This window comes from Sciurus vulgaris, assembly GCF_902686455.1.
Source record: "Sciurus vulgaris genome assembly, chromosome: 6".
Lineage (NCBI taxonomy): Eukaryota > Metazoa > Chordata > Mammalia > Rodentia > Sciuridae > Sciurus > Sciurus vulgaris.
In genome coordinates this window covers 56,951,143-56,976,127 of record NC_136466.1, presented here as the reverse complement: position 1 = coordinate 56,976,127, position 24,985 = coordinate 56,951,143, and the positions used below count along the sequence as shown (strand labels likewise).

General features: G+C 40.1%; 1 protein-coding gene and 1 pseudogene across 2 annotated transcripts in view; both read right to left on the bottom strand.

Annotated features, from left to right (window-relative positions):
• LOC306664299 (poly(A) polymerase alpha-like) overlaps positions 1-19,825 on the bottom strand; it is a 29,472-nt pseudogene extending 9,647 nt beyond the window's left edge. Inside the window, exon 1 of the transcript in view lies at positions 19,781-19,825. The product of the transcript in view is annotated as a poly(A) polymerase alpha-like (transcript). The remainder of the gene's footprint in view (positions 1-19,780) is intronic.
• Positions 19,826-24,180: 4,355 nt separating this feature from the next.
• Positions 24,181-24,394, bottom strand: LOC306664749 (cytochrome c oxidase subunit 7C, mitochondrial-like; the record flags this gene model as incomplete). Its single annotated transcript, XM_079145796.1, has 1 exon — positions 24,181-24,394. The coding sequence occupies one exon, from the start codon at positions 24,392-24,394 to the stop codon at positions 24,203-24,205; it is 192 nt and encodes a 63-aa protein (XP_079001922.1). The 3' UTR covers positions 24,181-24,202.
• Between the last annotated feature and the right edge of the window lie 591 nt (positions 24,395-24,985).

Here is a 24,985-nt window from a genome sequence, read left to right as displayed (position 1 = left end):
ATCTCAACAAAGTTGTTAAAAATATTTTAAGTGTTTAGGCTTTTCTCTTCCAAATATTTGGTATGCGGTATTAAACATTGCTACATTTTTGGAACTGAGAAATTGTTCCTCTTGTCTAACGGACAACTAGTCACTTCCCTTTCCCAGCACATTAAGCATGTATCAGGGACAACAGAAACATAAATGTCCCAAAGTCTGGAAAGCATCAGCAGAGACTTATCATTCCAGAAAAAGAAGGAAGGAGAATAAGGATGTGGGGGAGATGGACACCCTTACCTAGAACTTGGCAGTCCAGTCAAAAGGAAGTTAAGAATTGTCAAGGGAAAATGAAAACCACACTTGGCTATAATTGACTTTTTATTTTAATCTATGAAGTTCAAATGAGAAGCTGTTGGCTTCAGTCCCAGTAATAAGACAGCATGCTTAAAAGCTCCCAGCACTGGTTCAACTTTAGCCAAACTTCATAGCTCCCCTGTGTGCTCTTCCTTCGTTTCTAGATAGGCCCATATTGGCCTGGACATTCCTATTTCCAGGTTAGTAATCATGCTATACACCTGGAATGTCCATATCAACATATGTCCAGATCCTACTGATCTCCCAAGGTTCAGTCAGAACACCTTCCTCTCTCCTAGCCCCCAGTTGGAGAGTCACCTTCCACACAAATCAAATTGATTTCAAAGTGATGACTGTAGACACAATTCTCAGATGTAGGGGTTGGGGAAGGAGGAGATGGAAAGTGCTAACATGGCCCTCATTGCTGGCAGGGAGAGTCAAGTAAAACAGTATTAAGGAAAATACATTTCCTGCTACTTTCTACCATTCTCATGCCATATATTTACTTCATTGATGACATAATGGATTCTTCATTTAACATCAAAGTATTTCTTTCTAATTATTGATATCATATACCTACTTATGATACTATCCTATGAGAACTGTATATAGTCAACTGTCAGTATCCGTTTGGGGGACTGGGTTCCAGGAGTCCCTCACTCCCATCCAGAGGATACCAAAATCTCAGGATGCTCAAGTTGCTCATATAGATAAAAGTACTTGCATTTAGCCTATGTACTTTAAATCATCTCTAGATTAATTATATACCTAATGTAATGTAAATGCTACCCAAATAGTCACTGAGCCACATTCTAGCCCACATCTTTTATATTTTGTTAGAGATGGGGATCTTAATGAGTTGCTTAGGGTCTTGTTAGGGCCTTGTTGCTGAGGCTAGGTTTAAACTCCAGATCCCCCTGCCTCAGCCTCCCGAGTCGCTGGGATTACAGATGGGCCACTGAGCCCAGCAAATTTTTCTTTTTGAGATATTTTCTATCAGCAAATAATTGACTCCTTGGATGTGGAGCCCACAGATAGAGGGCCAACTATATTTGATCTTCATCCTCCATTCCTGGTACAGAGTTTCTAAACATCTTGTAATTTCCAAAGTAATAGGAGTCAGAGAAGTGTCTTTTGTTATTCATAACAAAACCCTTTCAACCAAATCTGAGTTTATGCTAATAAGGTGACTTGGTAGGTCCCTGGATAGCTTTGGATGAGGCTGGTCACAAGAGGAACAAACCTTGTGATGAAAAGGTTGGAAATTTCAATCCCATCCTCCTAACCTCTGGGCAGGGGAGAGGGACTAGAAATTGAGTTAATCACTAGTGGTCGATGATTTCATCAATCATGCCTATGTAATGGAGTCTCCATTAAAAACCCACCAGAATGGGGTTTACAGAACTTCCAGGTTGGTGGAAGCATTCATGTGCTGAAACAGTGATACCTCCAACTCCATGGGGAAATCTCCCATGCTTGGGTCCTTTCCTGACCTCACCCTACATATCTCCTTTTCTTGATGTTCATTTTCATTCTTCATAATATATTTTGTAATAAACAAGTACTAGTAAGGGTCTTATTTCATTTAGGTTGCTGTAACAAAAATGTCACAGACCAGGTGGCTTGTAAACAACAGAAATTCATTCCCCACAGTTCTGGAGGCAGGGAGGTCCAAGATCAAGACTCTGATAAGTGGTAAGGGCTTATTTTGTAGCTCACAGATGGCTTTTTGTCGTGTCCTTACATCGTGGAAGGGATAGGGGAGCATCTGGGGTCTCATTATAAGGACACACTAATCCCATTCATGAAACCTTCTTCCTCATAAGATAATTACCTCTCAAAGGACCCACAGCCTAATACCATCACCTTGGGGCTTAGAATTTCAATGCGGGGTGGGGACATTTAATTTATAGTAGTAAGAAAGCTGTTTCCCTGAGTTCTGTGTGTCTAGCAAATTACCAGATCCCAGGAAGGGTCATGGAAAGCCCTCCCTGATTTATAGCTGGTCAGTCAGAAATATGGGTGGCCTAGTCTTCAATTAGCATCTGAAGTAGGGGTGTCTTATGGGGCTGGGCCTTTCAGGTGGGGTTTGTGAGTGTAAGAATTGAGTTGAATTGTGGACACCCAGTTCATATCTGAGAAGCTAGAGAATTGGTTGGGGAACAAAGTTCATGAATTTGGTGTCAAAAGTATTGTGGGGCTGGGGAGATAGCTCAGTTGGTAGAGTGCTTGCCTTGTAAGCACAAGGCTGTGGGTTTGATCCCCAGTACCGCAAAAAAAGGGGAAAAAAAAAAGTATTGTGAATGAAACCAAATTGTAAAATTAGTAGTTTCTGATTTTAACATCAGAATAATAACCTCTGTATAAATTGCTTTTCTATAATTATTATGGAAATAATATCTTACATATATTTTTCTCTCCTAGTTTGTTTAACTTTTGCTGAATTCCTATTAAATGCTATTTTTTATCGTTTCCAATAAACTATTTGCAGTGCCTAGGACTGTGCTTCCCAATTTTCTAGAAGTCATGCAAATAGATGAGGATAATTTTTATTGTTTTTGTTGTTTTGGAATACAAAAGCAAGGGCTGAGTCAATCACAACCCCAAGTCCTCTACAGAGGGTCCCAGTTCCTATTGTTAGTCATTCTTTTATATGTTCATTCCCTTCTATCTCCATTCTGTGTTCCCAATTCTAAACCCATAGGCAACCATTTTCGTTGTTGTTGTTTTGGTGCCAGGAATTAAGCCTGAGGTAAACCACTGAGAAACATCCCCAGTCTTTTTATTTTTTATTTTGAGGCAGAGGCTCACTAAGTTGCTGAGGCTGGATTTGAACTCATGATTCTCCTGCCTCAGCTTCCCAAATCACTAGGATTACAGGCATGCGCCATCATGCCTGGCCATAGGCAACCATTTTCATGTGTTTAATATATATATATATATATATATATATATATATATATATATATATATATATATTTTGTTTGTTTGTTTGTTTTTGGGTTTTTTTGGTGGTACTGGGGATTGAACCAGGGCCTTGCAAATGCTAGGCAAGTGACTACCCTTAATGCATATTCTTTTATGTATTACTGCATTTTTAATTCGTGTAAGTCATATTGTGTTATGAATCTTATTCTGTTCTATTCCCTCAGCATGGTTTTGAGATCTATCATATTGCTGTGTGTACATTTAGTTTAGGACTTTACAGGGGCATCTCCATGTCTAGCTTACCCATCCCCAGTGATGGATACCTGGATCACAGCCATCCCCTGCCTCTGCAAACCTTCCTGTAATAAGCACCCTTGTACATGTCTCTTGTGAGTTTGGGGGAGAACTGTTGGGCTATAGAGTATTGTAGACCCTCAAGATGACCTTGTCCTGTCTGCTGTCTAGCTGCCCACACCAGTCTATAAAGCTATGCATAAGGTTCTCTAAAAGTTTACAATTCCCCCAACATCTGGCACAAGGAGGAGAGTATTTGTATAGCACACAGGTGAAAAGATTAGGCTACTCCTTAGAAGAAAGCAAGTTCTGAACCCTTGAAGCCTAGGGCTCCTCCTGAGCATCACCAAGTGCAAAAGTATCAATACTTCCAAGCAAGAAGCCATTTCATGGCATTTCTCTGGACCATAACACAGACAGTCAAGTGCCAGAGTAGGTCACTCTCCCTGCCTTCTGCTATCTTTTTAAAAAGAATTGAAGGGCTGGGTAATAGAGCTGAGTAATAGATTTCTTGGCTAGCACCTCTGAGGCCCTGGGTTCTATTCCCAGTACCACAATAAATTTAAAATGTCAAGTCTCAGGATTTTATGTGAGATGAGGCAGACTGCTGTTTAAGTTTCTCAAGGGGCACTCATTGTAATCTCCAGTTCAACAGAATTCCCAGGGGCTTGAAGGCATCTGTTAGAAGCAAAATACAGGGTCAACGCCAGCAGTCACCATTCCTTACAGAACGACTTATCACTGCTTTGCACTATTCTCAGTGCTGCAGTCATTGCTTACCACCCCGCCCCAGTCTTAGAACCAGATCCTGCTATTTCCATATGGAAGAAACACAGTAGGGCCCAATTCAGTCAAACCTCTCAGCCAAGGGTCTGAGGGGACTTTGAACCCCAGGCCTGCTTGACTGTAAGCCACAAATTCTTTGTATGCCTTCCTGCAATATCTTGGAAGCACAATCAGCAGAAATAAAGCCTGCAGAAGAAATTACTCTTGCTTCCTTGGGGAACCTGGGAATATTCATGCAGAGATGAAGGCTTCTTTCCTGGGCTGGCCCATGAATTCTACAAATTCTAACAGAAGCACAGGGCCCTTTTTTTGTTTCCCCAGGTTTCTGGGATTTCAGTATGGTGGTTGAAATACAAACTCTTAAACTTTATTTGGACAAATCTGATGATGCAAAGATTGAGTTTGTTTTATTGGTTTCTTTCTTGTTTGATGTTTTGTTTCCCTTCAGAAGTGTTAATTGAATGACTAATGTGTATTCAGTCTGTGAGCTGAGGTTGACAGAGGGAATCAAATAGGCACCTATTCCATTTCTAAATAATAGAAAGAAGAAAAATATTCCCCCAAATATTCCCACTTTAGAGTTTTTTTTTTTTTAATCCCAGTTGATCAGATGATAAGGAGATAAGTAATTCAAGAGGTGGCATTTTTATTTATTCATATGAAATGTTAAATGTTTGTTGTAGTCTGGAGTGAGGATTTCCAGGATTTTCATATATATCAAGTTCTGGAAGAGGGAGAAATGTTTAATTGTATTCTCTCTAGAAATGAAGATAATTCATTAAGTAGCCAGGAAGCTAAGCTGTGCACACCTGGCCTACTCTGGTTCACTGCAGGCATGCTGAGTTGTTCTGGATTTTTGGAAGAGCATTTCCATAATTTTTCCACCACAGGTCTTGCATTAGATAAGTCATGTGCAATATATTGTAGCTATTAGAAATAGACATTTGTGTAAGACAGTGGCACTTTAAACAAGGACATGCTATTAAAATAGTGACTTTAAAAGCTATATTTACATGTTCATAATATAGGCATTGATAATTATGGTTTTTCCACCTACATATTTAGAAAGGCACGGTAATTGCAATGTGTTCTCCTCTTGCCTATTTTATATTACATATAAAATAAATTACATACATGGCTCAGTGGTATGCATGAGGCCCTGGGTTTGATCCCCAACAACACACACACACACACACACACACACACACACACACACACACGTCTTCAAAGTAGAATGTTAGAAAAGAACCCATTACTTAATGTGCAAGTCATTCTATTATGGTAAATAAGCACAGCTTGCAGTTCAGTAGATACATGGTAAACTATTAACGTGGGTGTGGGATGGGCAATGCACTGGCCGCCCCCTGCAATTTCCCACTGTGCCCTAGGAACATTGCTTCTCAGCCTTATTTCTACTGTGTGGTTCCACTTTATTGTCTTGTCACTGGTCTAGAGGTGACACCTGGGCAAAGAGGGAACCAACAGTTTCTCTCATACCAAAAGGAGACATTTGACCAAGTGAGTCAGCTCTCTAAGGAGAAAGTCTCGGAATGTGTGCATGCTCCCCAAGGCCCCTGGGGATGCCCTGGGCTCCGCCCTCTCCAGGCCTGGTGCCCCTCTCTTCCCTGCTCCAACATTCTCCACTTCCTTGGTTTTTTTGCTTACGCTTTCTTTGTTTCTTGTCACTTGTAATCAGAGAATACTTAACATAACACACATTTAAAAGGTATTATTTCAGTGTTAGCACAAAATTTCCAATTTCCAGTAAAACACAGAACATATAGTCATCTCTACCCAACATTGTCCTTGAGTCACCTTCTTCAGTTAAGCACCAAACATGAGTGTTCTTGCTGACCAACTCAGGAAGTAAAAGTCCGAAGTCATTATATGGCAGCGATTTTTTTTTTTTTTATAAATTTTGAAACAGCAGAAAATAAAGCAGAACTGTTATCAACACATAGGCTGAAGTAGCAGCCACAAAATGTATAGCGTCCTGTTGTGCCAGTCATTGGGCCGGATTCTATTGTCTCATTGACTCACTTAACTCAGGAAGAAGCTAATAGGTGCTTATTGTTCCGTGTGGGGGCGGGCAGCATAATTAAGTCCATAGTCTCTAACTCTTCTGAAGTTCAGATGCAACCAACAATTTTGGTTTGTTCTAACATTCAGGGTGTGTTGCTAATTAAACTGAAATCCCAGTAAGCACCTCTACTTTCCTCTTCAGGATCTCTATCATGAAAATTAATTGTATGGTTCTGCTCTCCCTTCCCAAGCCACTTCTTCTGGAAATAGCAATACGTGCACTCGCTGTCCCTAAGAGCCTCCATTTAGGCCATAGGTGAGCATCTTGAAATTGTCTTATCTCTTTTTTGCTCCAGAAGAAATGGCCTAAGACTGAGGGCATGTTGAGTAAGAGGACAAACGGGGGGCGGGGTCTGGAACAGCATCCAACCTGTAGGTAACCAGCACATCCTTTCATTGACTTTTATCCCCTCCCACCAATTATTAAGTATTCTTTATCACTTAAATAAATTGTTTACAAGAGAAGATTTAACCGAACTCCTAGGCCTCCATTTTTGTGAGGATGTCTGATAAGATTACACCTTCCCTAGTGTAAATGAAAATTTCAAACATCCCATGGAGGTCTCTCTGTTCAGATCAGTGAATTAGTCTACTGCCAACTGGAAATTCCCACCAAAAGATGAATGAGTCTTTGAGTACCAGAACCTTGCCCACCTCATCTCTGCATCCCTAGCAATTAGCATCATGCCTGCTGTTAGGAAGTTCAATAAATATTTTTCAGATCAGAATATCTTATTGATCTTTCCTAATTAATTTTTGTTCTCAGAGACTAAAAGCTCCCCGCCTCCCAGTCTGGGGATTAAACCCAGAAGCATTGTACCACTCAGCAAAACTCTCAACCTTTTTTCTTTTTTTTTTTTTTTTTTTTGAGACAGGGTCTCATTAAGTTGCCCAGGCTGGTCTCAAACTTGTCATACTCCTGCTTCGGCCTCCCCAAAGCTGGGGTTGCAGGTGTGCACTACCAAGTTGGGCTTAAAACATACTAACAACATATATTTGTCAAATTAAATAAAAAGTAGCATGTTAGTACTCTCTGCAAATATAAAATTTCAAATATAAAGAGTCTTCAGTCAAATTGTGGAGACTGAAGGAGGAATTAAACAACAAAACAAAATTCTCAAAATATTGTAGGCCGGGTGCAGTGGTACCTGCCTGTAATCCCAGTAGCTTGGAAGGTTAAGGCAGGAAGATCGAAAGTTCAAAACCAGTCTCAGTAATTTAGTGAGGCCCTAAGTAACTCAGTGACTTACTTATAAAAAACAGCGGGGGTTGTGGCTCAGTGGCTAAATACCCCTGGATTCAATTCCTGATACCAAAAAAACTAAAATAAAACAACAACAACAAAAAAAAAACACAACTCTAAAAACCCCGGGGGCTTTGTGCTTAGAAGGAAATGAGTAGTCCTAAAAGCCAGCTCTAGAGGAGAGAAATCCCCGTAGGCTGGGGATTTCAGTGAAGTCCTCAAGTGAGAAGGGACTCCATTGTGACTGGGTGGGGGTCAGACACACCCAAAGCCACCACTCCAGCACACACCACCCCACTCTTGTCAGTTGGATAATGAGTCAAACCAAAACTACCATTAACTTACTAGGCTGTTCTCCCCTTGTCTTTTCACGGCAAATGGGATCAAAATATACTACCCTAAAGTATGCCACCTTTGGCAGGGATTATTTTGAACTGAAGGCAACTAAGAAACAGTACACAGGGGAAGAACTCTGTACCCCACCTTCTTCTGCCTAAAACACTGCAAAATTTTGCTTTGTAAAGGTGTTTCCCTTGCCCTTACTAGGAAGAGGATGACTCTCTTATTTGCATAACACACCTTACTAAATAACCCTTATCTGCTATACATTTCCTTGTCACCTTCTCACAATTGACAGCCCTGAGGAGCCCAAACCCCTGGCCTGGTTATTTCGCTACAATTTATTGCCCTTTGTTAAAATGATATATATAAATCCCTCTTTCTAACCACCTCTTTGGGTTTCTACTTCTTTTCTGTGAAGCCTCTCTGACATAAAAATGTTAATATTATCTTAGTCCATTTTCTGTTGCTGCAACAAAATTCCTGAGATTGATATTTATAAAGGAAAGAAGGTGAGCTGGGTTCATGGATCTGGAATCTGGGAAGTCCAAGAAATGGTACCAGCATCTTATCAGCTTCTGGTGAGGGTTTCGTGCTACTTCAACTCATGGCAGAAAGTGGAAGAGCAAGCAAGTGCATGTGGAAGCCATTTCTGCAAGAATGGTATTAATCCATTCTTGAAGGCTCTGCCCCTGGTGACCCAAACACTTCCCACTGGGCCCCACCTCCCAACACTGCTGCATTGAGCAATTAAGGTTCTGACATACAAACCTTGGGGGGACACTTAAACCATGGTAAACATCAATAAACATGCCTTTTCTCCTGTTAATCTAACCCCCCCTCCACTCCCAAGTGCTTGGGATCAACTCCAGATCTTCACACACAGTACCTAAGCACTCTACCACTGATCTATCCCCATTCATGTCAATCTATGAACTTGGAGGCCCCAGAAAACCTAAGAGGAAGTTTTTTTTGTTTTTTGTTTTTTGTTTTTTTTCTCCTGTATAGCCTCACAGGGAAAGGAAAAAGAAAAAACAAAAACAAAACAAAAATAAATAAATAAATAAATAAACAACACCAACAAAAAACTTTTGCAATAAAATAGTGTGATTGAAGGAGTGACTTGACTGTCTTTGGTGAGGGACCACTGCAGGGTTAACTCAGAAGCCTCCTTCCTAGGAGTCTGTCTGGAAGGAGAGGGGAGGACACTCACATTCTTTCTCTCCACAAGCTTTTACCCATTCTGCTCTGAAAATGATTCTATCTGGACCTTAAGTGGGACAGGATCCAGTGGAATTTTACATATGGAATTTTAATTATTTTTAAATATAGAACAAAAACACTAGAATAGCAAATGTCACTGAAATTTATATTTAAAAATGTCTGATAGTTTAATTTTAGTTTATGTGAATTCTACATCAAGAAAAAGAAATAAAGGAAGGAACTATCTCTGGAAATCTTTCCAAAGTCATGAAATTCTTTTGTGTATATAAAGGGCTGGACAAAGACTAGAAAGAATTTAGCACCATAAGGAATCCCTGAACATAAAGTCTGAATTTTAGGCTCTGCTCTACTTCCTCTTGGGGAGAGGTTAGCCTCTCTGTGCTTCCCTTCCTTGCCATGCTCAGGATTGAACCCATGGCCTTGTGCACACTTTGCTATACTCTTAGTCCACCCCTACCTCCTTTTCTTTATAAAATAGGGGAATTGAAATACCTCATCACCATGATCTGTTGCAGATGTAAATTGTTTGATTTGCAAGCAAAATACATTTACATCCTTGTTATTTTTCAATGGGTCTTATTTTATTTTATCTTATTTGCTTTTTGGAACTGGGGACTGAATCCAGGAGCACTCTTTATCACTGAGCTACATCCCAGTTCTTTTATTTATTTATTTATTTATTTATTTATTTATTTATTTCATTTTGGGACAGGGTCTTGCTAAATTGCTGAAGGTCTCATCAAGTTGTTGAGGCTGCCCTCAAACTTGCAATCCTTCTGCCTCCTGAGTCACTGGGATTACAGGCATGTACCACTCGTGCCTGGCTCAGTAGGGCTTCTTTTACATTTCATTATTTATTAAGTCTAGGGACCCAGTAATGGGACATAAGCAAGGAAACCCAAGCAAATCATTTTCACTGGGTCTCTCCTTATGTAGGTACTCACTCATTGGAAGATTGCAACAATTTAACATATTCCAAGACTCATAAGCATTATTGTTATTCTGACCTTACAGGTGAGGAATTCGGTTTGACAGAGGAAACACTGAGTCCCCCCCCAACACACACACACACACACACACACACACACACACACACACACACACGATTCTTCTTAATGATAATGAGAAAAACAATTACCTTATGGTGGAGAAAACTGGAAGACACATCCTTACCCAGCGATCAAAGTTGAAATTCCCAGCTAGAAACAAATTGATATCATGTGCTTCTTGATACAATGCACTGAGAATTCTGTGGCATTTCTGTCATCTGAATTCAATCAGAAGAAAACACCAGGCAAACTCAAACTGAGCACTGTCTGCAAAATAAACGACCTGCACTTTTCAAAAATTTTAATGTCATGAAAGAACCCCCCACAAGAAAAAAAAGAGAGAAATTGTTCCTGATAAAAAGCAACTAAAAAAACATAACCAGTGATTACAATGTAAGATCTAGGATGTTCTTTTGCTATAAAAGACATTATTCTAATAGATGGAAGGATCTGAATAAGATCTGTGGATTCGATAATATTGTCACAATAGTAACTTCCTGCTTTTGTGGTTATGTTTTTTTATGGCCTGCCAAAGGCAGGGGAAGATTAGAGTTTCTGTGACTCACCTGAAAAGAAGAAATTCTAGTTTTTATGGCCTATCTTGGGGAGGGAGTTTTGAGCCAAGAGTGATAGATGAAAATCAAAAAACAAATACCATATCACACAGTGATGTTGCATTTTAAAAAATATATAGTAAATGCAGTTTTGAGTATATTTAGTTTGCCTAAGGGACCCTCAGCTCTGTATATTTAGTAGCAGCTAGAAATGTGGTATATTACATTGATTACTTTTCACATGTTAAACTAACTTTGCATTCCTGGGCTAAATCCAGAAATTCATCATGATGCATAATCCCTTTTACATGTTGTTGGATTTGGTCTGCTAATATTTTGTTGAGTTTTACATCTATATTTATAGGGGATAATGGTCTGCGATTTTCTTATGTCTTTGTCTAGCTTTGGTATCAGGCTAATGCTGGCCTCAGAGTTTGCATTGTGAAAGAGAGGTCAGGGCTTGCCTCTGAGGGTCTGAGGAAGAGATCTGGAACCCTCAGCATGTGGTAGGCATGTCTGCACAGGTGGCTCATGAAAGTACAGAGGTAGACAAAAAGACCATGTGGGAGGTAAGGGGTACAACTGGAAGTGAAATGTATGGGCCAGGGAGGTAGGAGAACCAGAGAAAGTGCACATCTGGAATGTGAAGGTCCACTATGGCAAATTCCATAACATGGGGCTCAGTGAAAAAGACACCTGATCTGGAAATTTGGAAACCCATTGGTGACTTTGGTAAGAACAGTTTTAGCAAAGCCTTGGGGACAGAGGTCAGAAGGTAACAGATTGGGGTAATAGTTTGAGAGTGGACTGTGAACAGAGATACTAAATCAGAAAGTGTGAATTACTGAGGAGTTTCAGGGGGCACTTTTTAAAATAAACACATCCAGTAGGGACTTTGTTTTGTTTTCGAGCTCCTGCGTTTCTTAATTGGAAATGAGGTAGACACAACAACTGGAAGTACATATAGGATTGCTCTAGTGATGCATCTCAAATCCCTTAAGCAGGGGATTCTCTCCAGACCATGGGACAAAAGCCTTGAAATGATGTTTGCACTCGACCTTTCTCCTTGAATTGAATGGATCAACATGTGCTTGGTAAAGACTGGATGGATGTTAATGAACATAAAAATTTAGGAGCAGAGGTCTGTAATGGAATAAGTAGCATGGGAGAAATAAGTCTGCAGAGAGAACAAAGGATGGAGGATATGCTATGTTCTAAATATTTTCCAAAATAAGCACAGTCTTCAGTCCAGCATGATGGCGCACACCTGTAATCCCAGTGGCTCTGGAGGCTGAGGTAGGAGGATCAAGAGTTCAAAGCCAGCCTCAGCAAAAGTGAGGTGCTAACCAACTCATTGAGACCCTGTCTCTAAATAAAATACAAAATAGGGCTGCGGATGTGGCTCAGTGGTCGAGTGCCCCAGAGTTCAATCCCTGGTACCCTGCCCCCAGAAAAGAACAGGCTTCATGTGAAATCTGTAAGGGCAGCTGATGCACTGTTTCGTAGAGTTGACCTGACATGTAATATATTTATTTTTATTTATTTGCGCAGTGCAGGGAATCGAATCCAGGGCCTCAACCATGCTAGACAAGTACTCCATCTCCAGCCCCCATTACGTGTAATTTAAAGAAATAACTGAGGTTGATCATATTTTCAAGCTATAATTATTTACTCAGCCCCTTACCTGGGGAATGGATTTATTTGTGACAAATTGGAGTTTAGGTATTTTCTTTCAGACTGCATTTAAATTTCAGAAACTCCACTCTCAACCACCTTAAGCTCTTTCTCTTGTTTCTCACATCCAGTTTGCCCCAGTCCTATTGGCTCAGGCTCCCCCACTTCTGCCCATACATTCTTGTCTTGCTGATCTCCTTAGATCAGCTGCTATAACTTGGTTGGTTCTTGGCTTCTTCACAGCATGCTCCTTCTTCCAGACCTTCCTGCCTCAGACCCCCTGAGCCCTGGTGCATTCTACCCTTTCCATATGCCTGTTGAGTTTCCTTCCTGGCATTTCCTTCTTCCTTTCTGCCACCCAGCTCAAATCCTTCCTCTTTCTCCAGCCCGTTCCCAAATGCCACAGTGGGAAACGTTTTCCTCCTCTGTTCTCCCATGATATTTGCAACTAGCATATTTATCACAGTTTGTCTTATATTATAATGTCTTCTGTATATCTACTAGTCTGGACTGTGAGCTGTTAAATCTTATTTATTTTTACAACATGTGGCAACGTATCTTGCCCATGCTAAGCATGTGATCAATGTTTTCTTAATGAGTTTGGGAAACAGAATTTCTTTTAGCCATTCTGCATCACTACAATACCACTTATAGACTTAGGCAAGAGGATCCCTGAGCCTGGCCCAACTAGACCTCCTTCTATTTAGCTCATCCCCATGGGGAGAGTAGCTTATCAGGTCAAGGAGACAGGGCTACTGAGAGTCTATGCTCTCTATTACTATAAACACTAGTTAGATGTGGCTGTTTAAATTCTAATTTTAATTAGTTAAAATTAAATTTTAGTTGCTCAACAACACTAGCCACATTTAAATTTCTTAGATGTACATGGCTGATGTCTACCATCGTGGATAGCGCAGGTATAGAATATTTCTATCATCACAAAAGATCATATTTTAGAAAATGCACCAGCATGGATCCCATTTCTACAACTTTTATGCCCCCTCCTCTGGGTCCTTCCTTCCAGAGCAAACTGCACAGGTGTGCACACCCCAGGTCCAAAATGTGGCCTAAGGGCCACTGGGATTTCCCGGTACAGTAAGGATTAGACTGTGGGCTGTTTGGACCTAGGTGCCTGTAAGACCCTTTATAGGGCCTGAAAATCCCATGGTAGGAAGAATAGAGGACCAGCAAAGGACTAATGATTGGGTCCAGGGTCTAGCTCTCTAGCACAGCCACAATTAAATGCAGAGCTCTGACTTTTTAAGTACTTATGAGATATATCTGTTAAGCTTTCTGTTACTATAACAAAAAACTGAGATGACTAACTTTAAAAAGGAAAGGTTTATTTTGACTTGCTATTTTGGAGGTTGCAGTCCCATCGTCAATGGCCCTGTGACGATGGGCCAGTGACAAGGCAGTACATTAGGACGGGAACATGTAGTGGAAGAAACTGCTTACGTCATGGGAGTCAGGAAGCAAAGAGAGAAAATAGAGGCAGAGGTACCAATAGCTCCTTCAAACGCACTCCCCCAGTGAACTAACTTCCTTCTATTAGTCCCCACTTCCTCAGGGTTCCACCACCTCTAAGCAGCACCACACCAGCACGTGGGCCTTTGGGGAACATTCAGGACTGAAACTATAGCAAATGGGAAGATATATTTTATTTAACAGTTCATTGGTTTTAAGTATTTGGGCATATGTATGTAGACTTCCATCTATTCTTCCATTTACCCTTCTGCCCTGAGGCCATGTTGTTAAGGGTGGGTGCTACCCAACCTGTGAAAGACAGAATAACAACAGTTCTCTACTGGAGAGTAGCCCACCTTCTCACCTTCTCGCTGGGCAACCTGGATACATTTGCATTATGTAAGCGCAAAAGGATGGGATGAAACCTCAAAGAATTCAGAGAAGGCTTTATTAATTCCTGGGCTCAGGAATAGTTGGGACTCATTTTCCAGATGCAAAAATGGCTGTCAGTTACAGAGGGGATTTTGATTTTGTAGAGTAGAACTAATTTGCCATGGGGGAAGGTGAAAGTTTAGGGCTCAGCATCCAGTATCCACCCCTTTACCCCAGAGTCCATTGTTATCAGGAAAGGATCTGCTGGGAGGTTAATCCTTGACTAGTTTACCCTTCCTCCTCCTAAGCTACACCTCTCTCCATTTTTCTTTGGGGGCTACCTTACAGGAATATTATTTTCTGTAAGAAATCCCACGGAAACCACGCCGGACACGGGAAATCACATAAGGGAGTTTATTAAGCAAACAGAGTGTCTCCCTGCAGGGTAAGAGAGAAAATGAGAGGAAAAGAAAGGGAACGAGAAAGGGCGTGCGCAAGAAAGTGTGAAAGCCAGGAGGATAGAGAAAGCAAGTGAGTAGGAAAGAGAAAGATGAGGAAAGATGGCGGGGTAGCTAGAGTAAAGCCATTGAATTCTACCCGGCTAACAGGGGACCAATATGGAGAAGGATACTTCCAAGCTGACTAATGAACCAATAGCTAGCTAAGATGTTCACAGATTGACAAGTGATTAGGAGGCCGGGAAAATGGCTGCAATGGAAAGGGCGGGGGAGCAGCTTTATACATTACATTTTCCATAACCCTTCACACTATGTCAAACACTTGTTTTCTTTCACATTGGGTTGCCTTCAGTTCCTGCAGTTGGCTATGAGTGATTCTTCAAGAGAACACTCATCCTGGTCTCTTTCCCTTCCTGGTTTCTGTCTCTTGGTTTCCCTTCCAAACACTAGACTCCAACACAGCCCACTAGGAGGGCCCTTGACACGTGGTTCCTAGTTCCATCCTTAGAAAAACAACTGATTCTTCAGTCAGACCTGGACATTCAAATTCACCTTCAGCATCCAAAAGCAGAAAGCAAACCTTTCTCTTGCTAAAATTGTTTACCTTTGATGGTTGGACTTCAAGGGCCTCATGTGAAAAGAACTGGGGTAGAAGATAAGATGTGGGGGTCACAAGACAGAAAATCTCTTCCCATTTAGTTAATAAAGCTTAAAAACTTCTTTTTAGGACCATGATGCCATTGATACTGCATAAGAACTTGGAGAATAAAAAAATTGAAATACAGAGGTTACCAACTTTTAAGTTAGTTTCATCTACATTTGTTAAAAGTCTTTTGGAATATTATTTATCTCTTCTCGACAAATTAAAAGGTATTTTAAAGAAATATATATTGTTGACTGAGTGAAGTGGTGCATTGCTTCTCATCCTGGCTACTTGCGGGGTGGGGGCTGAGCAGGAGAATCACAAGTTTGAGGCCACCTGGGTATCTTTGCAAGACCTTATCTCAAAATAAAAAAACATAGTGCTAAGGAATGTAGATCAGTGGTAGAGCATCCCTGGTTTTAATCCCCAGTATTAGGGGGGAAAGGAGAAGGAGGAGGAGAAAAAGGAAGCAGGGGGAGGGGGCAAGAGGAGGAGAAAGAAAAGGAGGAACAAGAAGAAAGAAAATATTGTTAGGATTTTTTTCTCACCTTTTATAAACTAAGGCATGAGTCATTCTGGTGTAATTAAGCTGGAAAGGGTTAATTAAGAAAGCTGGAGGCAGGCAATGACTTCATCTACCTCCCGGTAGGGGAGCAGAAGTACGGCACCCTCGATCACCCCTGGGGGGATGGGGCGTGGCTGGTCCTTTCAGTCAGGTTGGGGACCAGAAATTTTTTCACCCAGCTATCTGTGTGTCTACCCAAATCTTCTAAGTGATCACTCTCCAGTCCAGAATGGTTAGATGAGTAAGTGGCCTGCAGCAGGTAATTAAGAGATAACGCAGAGCCAAAGGAGTTGGACTGCCAGGGAAGATAAAAATAAGGAATGTCCTGGGGGGCGGGGCTTAGTGGTAGAGTGTAAGCTCAGCAAGGTTCCATTCCTAGCACCAAAGAGAGAGAGAGAGAGAGAGAGAGAGAGAGAGAGAGAGAGAGAGAGAGAGAGGAGAGAGGAGAGAGGAGAGAGAGAGAGAATAATATGGAATGTCCCAGGAGGGCACAGGAAAACAAGTTTCTGGATCAATTTTAGAGACTTTAGGAATTGACTAAAGCTGAACCTTACATTCTATTAAGAGAATGTTTACCAGAGGGATGCCTGGAAATGTCTCAGAATGGAACACCTGGGAGGGAATAACAAAGTTTGAAAGAAGGTTGAGGACTATCACAAAATATGGGGTATGGGGTAGACCTAAGCATAAACGCCTGGCTCTGATAAACCAAGAATAAAATAAGATTAAATGATTTGAAAGAACTGATTGAATTCAAAGTTTTAAAACTTCTAAAAGATTTTAAAGATAGGCATTTATATAGTTTAAAGCTCTTGAACTCAATTCCTTTGCAGGATCAAAGCAGTGACGTGTTACATATTTACATTTAAAGATAACTAATATTTTTCTCCTTAAAAATAACTTTTCTTTGTCATCATCCTTGATATTATGTGACTTTGCTGAAGTTTGGAAAGGAACTTTTTTCTCTTTTATAATAGTAAATCTCTATGTAAAATACCCTTCAGGAAGAGTTGTCTTTTGTTGTCTTAGTTTACATTCCCAAAGCTTTCCTTGCCCAAATGGGAGTGCCTGCCACACTATTCAAAGGCTCCTAAGATCATTTGGTAGATGCACAAGGCAAACAACCTCTTAAGGGCATGCCAAAACCTCCCAGGTGTGTCAGCACAGATTGCTTTGACACTGTATTTTGGCAAATTGGAACTTGTATGTTTCCATAATTAACAATATTATTCTGATTATTTCTCAGCCACACGGAGAGGTGAAATGATCTCCAAAACTCAGACAAAAATCCCATCCACGGGAACAGATCTATAGGATTAGTTTTGTTCAGAAACAAATACACCGTCAGAGAGTGATTTCCATTTGATTGTATTGATGTAGCATTTAACAGAAAAAGCCCTCAAATAGTCACTTGTAAAGCTTGCTTTTTTTTTTTTTTTTTTTTTTTTTTTTAAAGGAAACAGGGTTTCACTATGTTGCCAGGTTGGCCCTGAATTACTGGACTCAAACAGTTCTCCTTCCTCAGCCTCCAGCGTATCAGGAATTGTTGGGAGTGTGCAGCCATGCCTGCTGACAATCTGCTTGAGTGAGGGAGTAGGACCAACTCTGAAAATGTCCAAGGGCCTATCACATGGATTACATTTGTGGTATTCAGTGAAAACTAGAATATTGGATAGGTTTCACATTTCTAAGTATTTGGAATCCTTTTAGTTATTTGGTCAGATCCACTTCGCATCAGATTCTTAGGCTATGTAAAAGAATTGTTCAAAGTAAACAGAATGGCAAACACAAATAAACTATTTAAGGTGTTGACTCAGTGGCAATATCAGTTCATCAAAATCCTTCACAAATAGATTATTCAAAACACCAAAGGCATATTCTTTTCTGTTCTAGGAATGTCAAGAATGTTCAGAAAGGATGAGCAAACCACATCTGGACCATATAAAAGCTGCAGTTTTATGCAGTTTTTTCAAAGAGTTCATGTTTTAAAGAATGTACTTTTTTGTGCTCAGGTAGCTGAAAGATACTTATATTTGGAGGTTAAATGAATTTACCTTGGGAGAAAAAGAAGAAGAATCTGCCAGGAAACCTAATTGTTTTTTTTTCATAGCAAGGCCAGTTTTCAAAAATGTTAGAAACACAGAGAAAACCACAATGATGTGTCAAGGGAATCTTTCTGGAACTCCAGCCAGAATGAATAGGTCTCTCAGAGCTTACTTTTCACTGGAATTTATATCCCATTACAGATGGTACTTCAGCTGAGGGATGTGCTTAGTGCTACTCTGGTGGGAATCTCTCCAGCCATAAACATTTCAGAAAGACACACCTAAGCCAGCTCCAGCAGGAGTCAGGATGATACAGTAATTTACTCGGACAGCTGGGAGGGTGAAGTTGGGTCAGAGATAAGCAGAGGCTGAATGTTCACTGCTCACCCACCGCCTGACAAGCCCAGGCATGGGGCTGAGGGGCATAAGTGTGCTGCTTGTGTCTGCCTAAGCCCTAAAGATGCTGTGATCCAACCTGTCAGACGATAACTACACTCACCCGATACTTAACAGTCGCCAAAGCAAACGCATTTCCTAAATCCATGTATGGATGCTGAAATAAAATCCTCAATTTTTTTTTTTTTCAAAAAAGATTGCAGCTTTCAGTTTCTCCTGGGTTTTCGTTACATTTATTTAATAAATATTTATTTAGTGCCTCCTATGTGTCAAGGTTTTCCTTATGGTTGAACCAAACAGAGGAAAGAGAGCTGCCAACATTGGCCCTGTTCAGTTTCCCTCCAAGAAAACACAATCCCCAAGGAGCCTGCAGTTAGAGTTGATGTTTTCTGTGGCAGCTGCCAGCTGCAGGGGAACAAAAGTGTCATGGCTCACAGTGACAGATGGAAGTAACTGCTTGGGTTAAAAAAAAATTGCAATTTATGGACCAACCAAAAAAAAATCAAATTTCTTTAATTATACAATGTTTAAGCTATGAAATCATATAAAAGTGTAATTTAGATGAAGCCCCTTCATATTGCCAAAATACTAACAGATTAGAGAATGAAGATATTATGATTATGAAAGAGATTAACACCCTCCACACACTCCCTACCTCTAGTGCGGTAACCCCCATACTTTCTGTTGCAAGTGACAGAAACCCAACGCTAAATAGTCTGAGCATGAAGAGTTTATTGGCTTGTGTAATTGGTAAATTCAAGGTGGGGCTGGTTTCGGGATGACAGATCCAAGGTCTCAGTCAAGCTTCTCAGGTCTTTCAAAAGGTTTTTTTTTTTTTTTTTTCTTTCATTATTTTGAATCTATTCTCTCCACAGACAGAAAATTGGTAGACAATATCCCCAGTTAACATCTGCTCCATCTTCAAAACGCAAAACAACAAAGCATTTTCTCCCCACTCCTAAATGTAGGTCCCTGGAGGGACTCCAGTTGCCCTGACTTGGATTTCAGACCCCTGCCTGGAATAGTTGCTAAGTCAAGCAAATAGAATATTAGGAATGTCTGGTAAATCATGTGCCCACTACAGAGCAGGGTCCTGGTTGAACAGTCTCACCAAAATCACACTACTGCTTTGTTGTGGAGGTCTTTGAGGAATTCTCCATTCTCCAAAGGAAGAAAGAAGAGATTTGCAAACAAATGGCAAAAGACATTACCAAAGATTTTAGCCCCACACTTTATATCTTCCCTTCCCTCTTGGTTCAGTGATGTTCCCTTGAATTTTTGAGTAATGATTATATTTCTAGCTCAGTGGTTGTAAAACTTTAACATACATCAGAATCATCTTTGTTGTCAAAGTGCAGATTGCTGGAATCCATCCTAGGGGCTCTGATTCAACAGCCTGTTTCCAGGTGATGTAGAAGTTTCTGGTCCACGGCTGAGAACTTCTTACTCAAATGAATGAGTTCCAGATACATTTAGCAAGTAAAGGCTTTCACATCTTTGAAGAACACACAGAACTCTCATGCTGATTAGCTTTATGGCTTTAGGGAAGTTACTTAACCATTGTGCCAATTTTTTTCTTATGAAAAATGGGAATAATTGTTCTTCATAGGGTTGTTGCAGAGACTAAATAAATTAATGGATATAACAAACACAGAAGAGTTCCTGGTACATAGTATATGATATACCAATATTTGAAAGTATTTAAGCTGCTCCAGAGAACAAAGAGAAAGAAATCACCCAAAGTATTAATAATGGAATAAAAAATGCATACTAAATCCTGAAAAGGATTATGCACACCAACCTCACTTATGAATTATCCCTGACAAATCCTAAATATTAGCAAATGGAATCCAGCTGTACATTAAGTTGTGTAGCTACACAGATGAGTTTCATTTCAAGAAATGGGGGGATGGTTCAATGCTAACATATTTAGAAACATAGTTACTACAATAGGAGATCTGAAGCAAAAAAATCACATGGCCTGTGCAGACTCTGAAAGGTGATTGACATTGCTTCCTAGTAAAATATTTTAGTAAAGTCAGGATAGATAGTAGACATTTGTCATTCTTTGGTTGGCTATCAGCATGAGTGTCCTGTTCTAGGGCATGGAATTCATGTGAATCTTGGCCGAACACCATCTCCCACTAGAAAACTAGGCACTTGCTGACTCTAGAAGCCACAGTGTAGGCACCAAGCTGAACTTGGTCTACAGGGCTTGTCTTGGGACTGAAGGAGGAGTAGGAACACACAGAGCTGGGCATGTCAGAATCCAGTCAGCATGACAGCCATACAATGCTTAGGGTATGCAGGGCAGCAATGCATCTCAACCCGATTCCTCCTGGAGCATAATTTTGGCTATAGTCTGGCTTTATTTTATTATTTTTTGGGGAAGAGATAAAATTTTATTGTATTTGTTTAAAAATCAGTATGAACTGGGCACAGCGACACACACTTATAATCTCAGTGACTTGGAGGCTAAGGCAGGAGGATCTCAAGTTCAAAGCCAGCCTCAGCAACTTAGCAAGGTCCTAAGAAACAGCGTGAGACTGTCTCAAAAATACTCAGCACCACATATAAATAAAACAAATAAATAAAAAAGGTTCATCAACAACCAAAAATAAATAGGACTGGGGATGGCTCAGTGGTTAAGCATCCCTGGGTTCAATCTCCAGTACAAACAAACAAACAAAAAAGAGTATGATCAAGTCTTGTAAAGGTAGGGGGAAAAAGCATTCTAGGAAGAGGAAACAGAACGCATTAGGTTTGTTGTGATGACCAAACAGATAAATCTAGAAACAATGGGCAGATGCTACAAGAAGGAAAAAAAATTAAAAATAAAATAAAAAGGCAGCACCACCAATGAAAGAGGTTGGAAGTGTTGCTACTTGGTAGGAATGTGGCAGCAAAGACTCAGTTATCAGTACGGTACTTGGACCAGAAGAATTCATATTGCAAATCTGAGATTTCTTACTGGGTGACCAGTCAAGGAATCAAGGAAATATGTAAAACTCCCAGTCTTGGGGGAACACATAATTTCATAGTTCCCAGTCCAACAGACTAAGCTTGGATCCTCAGCCTTACCATGGAGTCGATGGGCCACCAAATAGCCCTCCAACATTTTCTTCCCTTATGTTATGATTCTGCCTCTGATGTTTGAAACAGACTTTTGACTAGTACAAGATGAATACCATCTTTTTTTTTTTTTTTTTTTTTTGCAGTACCAGGGATTGAACCCAAGGGCACTGTACCACCGAGCTACATCCCAAAGCTCTTCTTATTTTGTTGTGAGATAATCTTGTAACAGAAAGTTCGGTCCTTGTCCCTGATGCCAGTTCCAATAACAAGGACATGGTTTTGAGAAAAAGGAAAAAGAAGTTTTATTGCTTTGCTAGCAAAGGAGAAACACTGGAGACTCCTGTCCCAGAGGCTGTGATTCTGTCTATCAGGAGGAGAAAGGGGCCTTTAAAAGAGCTCTTCAAGGGCCACATTCCAGGTGTGCCCTGACAGGGGTTGCCAGGGAGCCCTGATGGTCTGTTATCATTCACTTGTTAATTTGGGAGATATTCACGTCCTAGATCCTCTGACAGACATCTTCCTGTGGAGCACAGATAACTCAAGGCTATCTTGTTCCCCTCCCCCAGGTTAGGCAGGGGAAAAGAGCGAAGAGGGAAAGGAAAACATGTCCCTTTTAAAAATAAGACTCAGAGTTATGTTCCAAAGGTAAAGTGGACCACGTTACAGTCTCACTAAATTGCACAGGCTGGCCTTGAACTTATGATCCTCCTGCCTCAGCCTCTCAAGTAGCTGGGGTTATAGGGGTGCACTATCATACCCAGCTTGACCAAAAGCCAACGTTACATTTATTGTTATGATGAAATACCAGAAACATTCTTATTAATGTCAGCAGTATGACATGGGTGATCTCTATAATCATTTACCACCAAAGTCTGCAATTTTGTTTTTTGTTTTTTGGAGAAGGTGGCAGGGGAAAAACTTTTATGTCACCAAACCCTGTGAACACAAGTGTGGGTAAGGTGAGTTGAGTGATCAGTAAAATAGCCAATCAAGTCAAGGGGAAATTTCTTTCTCTCTTTCTTTTTATAAGTTTAAATATATTATTTATACCAAAGCAGGAATTTGTTGCAAACTTACTTTGTGCTTTCATGGAGGTAAACTCATTAATAAAACCTTTTCTTTTGTTGATAATGTTAGTTTCATTGATAGTTTATTTGTAAGGGTACACAATGTAATATCTGATGTGTGAACATCGTTATCTTGCATTAGATGAAATACCTTAACTGTATCAAACTTGGATATTCATTACACTATAAAATGAACTGAAAAATCACCTTTCTTTTTTTCTTTTCCTAGATCTTGCCTATTTCCATAAAATCAGAATTTGTTAAAGGTCCATCCATCTACACCCAGTTGTGAACCCTACGGTCCTAGGATCTTTTCCAGTGGGAGATCTTTAAGCATCATTTGGGGGCTGGGGAGATAGCTCAGTTGGTAGAGTGCTCGCCTTGCAAGCACAAGGCCCTGGGTTCGATCCTCAGCACTGCAAAAAACAAACAAAACAAAACAAAAAAGCATCATTTGGAGATTTTCTATGCCACTTGGTCTAGTTATAGTTTTCTTATTTCGTTAGTGTGTATTTTTTGTCTTTTTCTTAATTTAAAAAAATTTTTTTCATACATGTATTTAGGATAATAATGTCTGTCTCAATCTACCATCCTTCCCAACCCCACCAACCCAACCACTCCCCTCACTCTCCTCTGTACAATACAAAGGTCCTTTATTCTTCCCTACCCACCCCCCACTATGGATTGGCATCTGCTTATCAGAGAAAACGTTCCACCTTTGGTTTTTGAGATTGGCTTAGTTCACTCAGCATGATATTCTCCAGTTCCATCCCTTTTCCTGCAAATGCCATGGTTTAATTCTTCTTTAAGACTATTATTCCTTTGTGTATATGTACCACCTTTTCTTTATCCATTCATCTGTTGAAGTGCATCTGGGTTGATTCCATAGTTTAGCTATTATGAATTGAGCTGCTATAAACATTGATGTGGCTATGTCACCGTAGTATGCTCATTTTAAGTTCTTTGGGTATAAACCAAGGAGTGGGATAGCTTGGTCAATAGTGGGTCCATTTCAAGTTTTCTTAGGAATCTCCATACTGTTTTCCAAAGTGGTTGCACCAGTCTGCATTCACACCAACAATGAATGAGTATGCCTTTTTCCCACATCCTCATCAACATTTATTGTTGCTTGCATTCTTGATAATTGTCATTCTTACTGGAATGAGATGAAATCTTAGTTTTGATTTGCATTTATCTAATTGTAAGAGACAATGAACATTTTTTCATATGTTTGTTGATTAACTGTATTTCTTCTTCTGTGAAGTGTCTGTTCAGTTCCTTAGCCCATTTTTTGATAGAGTTATTTGGTTTTTTTTTTGGTGCTAAGTTTTCTTAACATTATATATTTTGGAGATTAGTGCTCTTTCTGAGGTGTGTGTGATAAAGATTTTTTCCCATTCTATAGGCTCTTTCTTCATGTTATTGGTTGTTTCCTTTGCTGAGAAAAAGTTTTTTAGTTTGGATCCACCCCACTTATTGATGTTTTTTCACATCATTAGTTTATTTACAAACATATCCAGTATGCTATGAATCCAAGAGTTTGATCCATTTTTCAGAGATTGCACCTCTTAAAATATTCTTCTGTTAAATGGATGGATTAGAACGACCCTATTTCTTAAGCAGTTGGTGTCTTACTATAAAGAAAGGTGCAGCAAAACCTGATCCAAAGTATAAGGTCATCATAACCAGTAAGCGCCACTTGTTTTCCACTGAAAATGGCAAATTCTTCCCAGGGCCCTTCTCATAGTGGCTCTGACAGACCACCAAAGTGGTGAACCTCCAAATGCTCTGTCCCAACATGGCGCTGATGGGGCCTCTGCCCCCACTTATTGATTCTTGATTTTACTTCCTGCATTTTAGGAGTCTTGTTAAGGAAGTCAGGTCATAAGCTGACATGATGAAGATCTGGGCCTACTTTTTCTTCTATTAGGTGCATGGTGTCTGTTCTAGTTGATTTTTGTGCAGGATGAGAGATAGAGGTTTAATTTCATTTTGTTACATATGGATTTCCAGTTTTCCCAGCACCATTTGTTGAAGAAGCTATCTTTTCTCCAGTGAATATTTTTGGCACCTTGTCTAGTATGTCTGTATTTATGTGGGTTTGTCTCTGTGTCTTCTATTTTGTGCCATTGGTCTACATGTCTATTTTGGTGCCAATACCATGCCTTATAGCTGAGTTCTACAAGACCTTCAAAGAAAAATTAACATCAATACTCCTCAAATTATTCCATGAAATAGAAAAGGAGGGAACCCTTCCATACTCATTCTACGAGGCTAATGTCACTCTAATACCAAAACCAAATGAAGTCGCATTAAGGAAAGAAAACTTCAGACCAATATCCTTCATGAACATAGACCCAAAAATTCTCAATAAAATTCTGGCAAATTTCA